Below are 6,433 nucleotides of genomic sequence, written 5' to 3'. Positions count from 1 at the left end.
CGAGAACTACCATTGCCAGCCTCCAGATGAGGGCTGGAGATCACCCAGAATTACAACTGCTGTCCAGGTGATAGAGATTAGTTCCCCTGGATAAAATGGCTGCTTTGGAGGGTTGAGTCTATGGAATTATACCCTGCTGTGGCTGTTTGCCTCCCCAAGCCTCCCTGTCCCGAGGCTCCACCCCCAAATCTCCAGGAATTTCCCAACCTAGAGCTGGCGGCCTTAAGGTGAATTGATCTCTGTAGCTGGGAGATCTGTTATGATTCCCGGAGAGCTGCCACTGCTGCTGTGGGGGGAGAGGGTGCAGGTGGGTGACTGGGAGCACTGCCACCACTGCTGCTGTTGTGCGGGGTGGGGGAGGAAGCAGGCAGGAGGCTGGGAGAGTGATGGAGGGAGAAAGAGAGAGTGAAGGAGGCAGAAAGAGATAGAAAGAGTGATGAGGTGGGGAGGCAGAAAAACAAAGATAATGGTGAGGGGGGATAAAGAGAGAGGAAGTAACATGCATGGAGGAGAGACAGAGAGTAAGAAAAGGGGGGACAGAAGAAAGAGTATGAGAGAGGTAAGGGAGGGGGAGGAAGCAAAGGTATGAGCAGGGGTCATTTTGTAAAAAAAGAGGTGCAGGAGCTCACTTGCATATGCCACACCCCTTGCAAAGGGCAGGCATGTTTAGAATGCCTTTCTCTCCCTCCCCCATGTGGGGAAGGGAAAGAAAGGCATTTAAATTCCCTCCCTTCCCTGAATTTCTCTGCAAAAGTGGAGAGGCTCAGGGGAGGGGAGGGCAGGGAGGCAGACATGCCTGGATTTCCTGCCCAATGTTTTGATTTTTTCTCCCCACTGTTCTCCCCCATACTTTAATTCAGATTTTACTGCAATGGCTGAGACTGGGTTTCTTTGTACAGTAACTCCGGCTTGTATGAGCCATTTGGTTGCCTGTAAGTCTCTCCTCCAGGTGACCACACAGGAAAAAGTATTAACTGTACTTGAAACTATAACTTATCACTGTACAGTAAAAATCTGGAAGTTCAACTAACTTCCTGTGTGATTTGGGTAAAAGTTACTAAAAACTTGTGATTTCCTACATTATACTTGTATATGCCACATGTTATAATTGTGCCACCCCCATACCCAGTTTCCACTAGCCAGAGTATTTTGGCAAGCACACACACACAGCTCAGAACTGAACATGTTATGCAATTACTAAAAAAAGCCACAAAATTCTGAGAACAACAAGAACTCTCTTTTCATGTGTTACAAAAGCAGCTCTTAATTAAGCCCTTAATCATTAGAAACTCCACGCCACATGAAAGCACCAGCAACAGACAGAAGATGTGTGTGTTCTCTTGGAATCTTATGTGGCAAAGAAGTACTGGATTTTTTGTAGCTGTTAATCTACTTGTACAAGGTCACTTTAATCGTATGTTTAATTCAAGTTATTTCATGTTAACTCATCATAAAATTCCAAGACAGTGTTGCTTTCATGCAACATTGGTAGTGGTGTGTTCACACTAAAATCTCAGTGTGCCTAAAATAAAGAGCGAGCTATATCTTGGATAAATTATACACAGCAAGAGTGTCAGCAACAAATCTCTCAGTAACTTTCACTAAGGCAGATTAAGATCAGCAGATTATAGTATACCAACAAGAAAGAGAAAGTAACAGAATCGTAATATATTTTTAAAAACCCAGCAATAAAATAGAATCAGTGGCCAAAAAAGCAAAGAGACTTTGGACAACTTTTATTTAAGAATGAAAAATGTTACAAAATAGGTTTGTTTAAATGATATTTTTCAATTTAACATGTCAGTTTATCCAACCAATTTTTTTACATCAAAACTGAAGGTGCTGTTTCTATGAACATCGTTGCTACTATTTGGCATGAGAATGGGCAAAATTAATACTGCACAACTAACGTGTCCCCAGCTCTCTAAAACTACCCAGCCAATTGATCCTGTTTTTAGCAACAATGGCATACATTTAAGGGATTGTACATCACTTACAGTACGATACTAAACCAAGGTATAATCTTCTAATGAAGTCAATAAACTCACAAGGGTGTAATCCGTTTAGCATGGCACTGTCAGTTTCTTGGGGCTGAAAGAACAACCTTCCCGCGCTGCATGGCAGAAAGTCTTCCAACTGGGAGAAATGCATTTATTTCAGACTTTCAAATGAGGGATACACATTTTTGAGAGTACACCAGTTTTCTGAATCCTCTGACAAGTCACTTACTATATAAATAACTTCATAGGAGTTGCAGTCCACGTTCATTAAAGTCTAGTGGGCCTCTCAAAATATTCCTTGTATGGGTGAAACGAGACCTAGACCTCTGGCAAACTTGAGCTGCAGCTTCTCTTTAGTAAGCAGTTAATAGGGATTTGCTGTGGAGAAGCAACAGGTGGGTGCTCCCACTTTCCTGTTTTGATGTGCTAACTATGCATCTAGCAAAAATGATGGCAGGGGTAGGAGCAGCGGCTGCAGCAGAAAGCAAGTGGTGGAGTGGTTATTCGAAAAGAACTGCATAATTGCCTCAATTGCCATTAGAAGCAGCACAATTAAGATAAATCAGTGTGGGAGAACATTGACAAATAAGCAGAAAGAAGAATTTTGAAGATGTTCCAAGTTCAAATTGTATAGCTTTGATTACTGGCACTGAACATATATGAAGTGCACTGTGGATGATTTTGTAATTTGGTACAAATCAGTACTGATGCAGTAGAATGTTGTTCGATGTGTTAAGGTGTAACAGAATATGCGGCAATCAGAAAAGGGAAGAAGTCTTTGTCTAGCTTACATTAGTGATCAGAAGAAGCTGAAGTTCAAGGAAGCACCTCACTTTCTGAAAGAAGCTTTTCAACACCTCTGAGAATTAGTGGTTTGGGAGTTCTTCATACAACACTCTGCCAGTAGTAGCAAGCAACGCCACAGTTTTGCCTCACAGCCAATGGATGCCTGTGAATCTATAGAAAGGAGCAGAGGTGTTCCATTTTCTTCATGCACTTTGAAGTGATTAGCTGTTGCTGAGAGGAGAAAATAAAAATGGTTTATGGGAGAACTTTTTAATGCTCTGATCTGAGCTATTTGTTGTTTGAGCTAGTGCTGTGCCAAGAGTTGGCACCTCTTAATCTGGAGCAAAGTCTGTCTACTGAATATCATTGGATGTGGACTTAATGGAATGGAAAGAAGATGACACTGTAACAAGTCCTGCGTTGGTTAAGTCATCGTTAACAGTTGTTTGGGCTCAAGGGTTTTATTCAATTTCTGCTAGAGGTGGAATTAAACATTATTAAGTCTTACATTTGAAGTTGAACTCATGATGAGGCTTAAAATTCTGTAGTCTATTTCAGCAGCAGATCTCTCCAAGATATAATGCTTTTTCGTTGTTTTCTGTTAAATACTAACTTTCCCCTCTGGTACTCGGTAAAATGGCCATCAAAGGTTTTTTGGGGGGAGTGGTACTCAATCTGCATTATCTTTAAAAGGATAGTTGTAATTATTATTGTTTGTGATTTTTAGCACTGTACTTACTGAGATTTTCTTCTTTGTTGCAGGATAATGAAAAGAGGACTCCTTTACATGCTGCTGCTTATCTGGGAGATGCAGAAATCATTGAGCTACTTATTTTATCTGGTATGTTTCTTCTTGAAAGGGGGGAAACCCTGTGCATAGAAAACAGCATTTTATTAATATTAGCAATATGGTTTCCTAACTTAAAACACTGATTGCATTTACGTGTTTTTGCTCAAAGATAAAACTCTTGCTTTTTGCCATCAGTACTGCATGAAATACAAGAATCAGTAACATTACTGAAGTTGTTACATAGCTGGTCTTAGCGGGATGGATATGACTATCCTCTGAGTGGCTCTTCCTCTAACTTAAGTAGCTCTTCCTCCAACAGAAGAACCACTTAAGTTGGAGGAAGATTGGAGGGGGACAGACTTGAGCCTAAATGAAAGATGAGGTATAAATGTTTTAAGAAACGAATGAAAACTTTGCTCAGTTGAATGGCAGGATCATGGTAGGACCTACCCCACTGAGAAATTATTTCAATTTTGCTTCTATGTTAGAAAATAGGGTACACACCAAGTTTTCAATAAGCATAGTCTTATTGTAGCAGGAAACAGGAAAAAAGGTGTTCAGGAAAATATCTCAAGAAAATTAGTGTTAATTATACAGAGGGAACGCATAGCAGATAAATTTCGCTTGGCCATTATGGAGAACATTTTTTTGTTTCTGGTGGTTGCTGATATGATTGAGAGGGCTGACTTCGACTGAGGTATGCAAATTGAAGATACGTGAACACTAGGTTATAGAGGCTAACATAAAAGCTTGTTAAATTATAGTATGGTTGGAGGAAGATGAAATAATATGGGGGCAGTATGCCAGGCTCATGTTTGTCTTTAGAGTTGGTGGCTAATTTGAGTGCTTTCCACCTTCTCCTTTCTTTTCCTGTTTTACCTTGGAACACCAGTAAGCCAATTTCAGGGTGAAAGAATAACATGGGAGGAGGAGAAGTGAACAATTCATTATTCTTCCTCTAAAATTTCTGCCCCTATTTTTGTTTTTGGTAAGAATACAAAGGATCTTTGATGAATCCTTGCCTTTTGTTTGGTTATAGCAGTTAGTCCCAAAATGATGTGTTCTTGAAGTATTTAGATTATAACTTTGCAGTTGTGTATTATTTTAGTATAGAGTTAGCCCTATTTTTATGAGTTTTCCAATCCAGCAAAGACAGTCAGGCTAAATTGCCTAGCATATCAACAAAATGTGGTTGGTTTATTTACTCCATTCATGCACAGGTTATCTCCGTGATTTCAGTTCTGGTGGAAAAGCAGGGTTTTTTTCATGCTGCTCCACAATATGGTGGGGCATGCACCTCCCAGGGTTTCCTCATGTGTTGCCTGATCTTTCTCAAACCTGCTTTGCTGTGAAGTTTTAACGAAGATCATAGTAAAGCCTGACACTGCCATTTTGCCTGACACTGTCCCCATGGTATTCATTTCTTTTCCCTGCCACTGTGGAGCTTTTTTGTTGTATTGGTTGGTTGGAGGTATAACTTTTGAAAAAGAATCTGTATGAAATTGTTAGTTTGGCTTTTCAATCATTTTTGTATTTGTTTGCAGGAGCTAGAGTTAATGCCAAAGACAGCAAATGGTTAACTCCCTTACACAGAGCTGTTGCATCATGTAGTGAGGTATTTTTAAAATTTCGTTTCCACTGTTTTATGCATTTACTTATAAAGGATCTTCTGGTGCAGTCATGTTCTCAAATTACACGTGCTGGATGCAGGTAGGATCACTATTAAATCAGTATGTTGGTGTAGAGATGTCATTACACTTATGAAAGCTTAAGTCAGTTAAGTGTGATGAAGCTGCAACTGTCATCCCACCCCCACCCCCCAGCTCTCAGCATCCTCCATTTGCCGGTTCAGCCTTGCCGGCCATGTTGACCATGAATCAAGGCAGTCTGGTGTTCAATGTTTTTCCATCCCCACCGCGTGTTTTTTTATTGACACAAACTGTCACCAGCGTAAAGGAATTATTTTGAACCTGGCCCCGTTTGCAAGAGAGAAGTAGGGGTGTTTGTGTGTAGGAGTATGAATATCAAAACTTATCAGATTAATTTTGGGTCCATATTATCTGTGGGTGGTAGATCTAATATCTGTGGGTGGTAGATCTAATCTCCAACCCCAAGTGTACCCAATCAGCCTTTAGTCAGCATCTCCAGTCCATTTCAGATTTAAAGGACTATTATTTTATGTGGACTGGACGTGGCTTACCCTAACCTGGAAACCCAGGCTAGCCTGATATTGTCAGATCTTAGAAGCTAAGCAGAGTTGGCCCTGGTCAGTATTTGGATGAGAGATCACCAAGGAAGTCCTGGGTTGTGACAGCAGAGGCAGGCAATGACAAAACACCCCTGAATGTCTTACCTTGAAAACCCTATGGAGTGATCATAAGTAGGGATGGACATGAACTAGCTGACAGGACTAACGTTTGTCATGAATTTTGGGTGGTTTGTGATTCATGAAGCAGAGTTTGCGAACTGAAGAACCCCCACAAAATTCCATGAATTCGATGCAGTTTGTGGCAATCTGTGAAGCGCACAAATCAGGGGTTTGAACCCCTGCCTTCTGCTCTTCACGAAAAACATCTAAGCTCAGCTGTTTGGTTTAAATGGCTCAGAGTCTGGGGCTGCCCACCCAAGAAAGCCCCTTTAAACAGCTGAGCCACACGGATCAGGCTGCCCTTGCAGGTCAGCTGTTTCAATGGGAAACAGCTGAGCGGTGGGGGTAGCCTTCCCCCATGGCTCAGTTGTTTAAAAGGGCTTTCCTGGGCAGCCAGCATGGCCCAAGAAAGTCCCTTTAAACATCTGAGCCACGGGAGCAGTCTGCCTCTGTGGCTCAGCTGTTTCCAGCACAAACCCAGTTCATATG

General features: G+C 41.4%; 1 protein-coding gene across 2 annotated transcripts in view; it reads left to right on the top strand.

The window, feature by feature from the left end:
* The window catches only part of ANKRD28 (ankyrin repeat domain 28), a 68,533-nt gene that overhangs the window by 18,866 nt on the left and 43,234 nt on the right, over positions 1–6,433 (top strand). For both annotated transcript variants that reach the window (XM_015429694.1, XM_015429693.1), the window contains 2 exons: positions 3,549–3,627; positions 5,121–5,191. In XM_015429694.1, coding sequence (XP_015285180.1) covers positions 3,549–3,627; positions 5,121–5,191 — 150 coding nt within the window. Of the gene's footprint in view, positions 1–3,548; positions 3,628–5,120; positions 5,192–6,433 lie in introns of those variants that run through there.

Source organism: Gekko japonicus, unplaced genomic scaffold (genome assembly GCF_001447785.1).
Source record: "Gekko japonicus isolate JY-2015 unplaced genomic scaffold, Gekko_japonicus_V1.1 scaffold767, whole genome shotgun sequence".
Taxonomy (NCBI): Eukaryota; Metazoa; Chordata; class Lepidosauria; order Squamata; family Gekkonidae; genus Gekko; species Gekko japonicus.
This window is presented reverse-complemented; position numbering and strand designations above follow the sequence as displayed.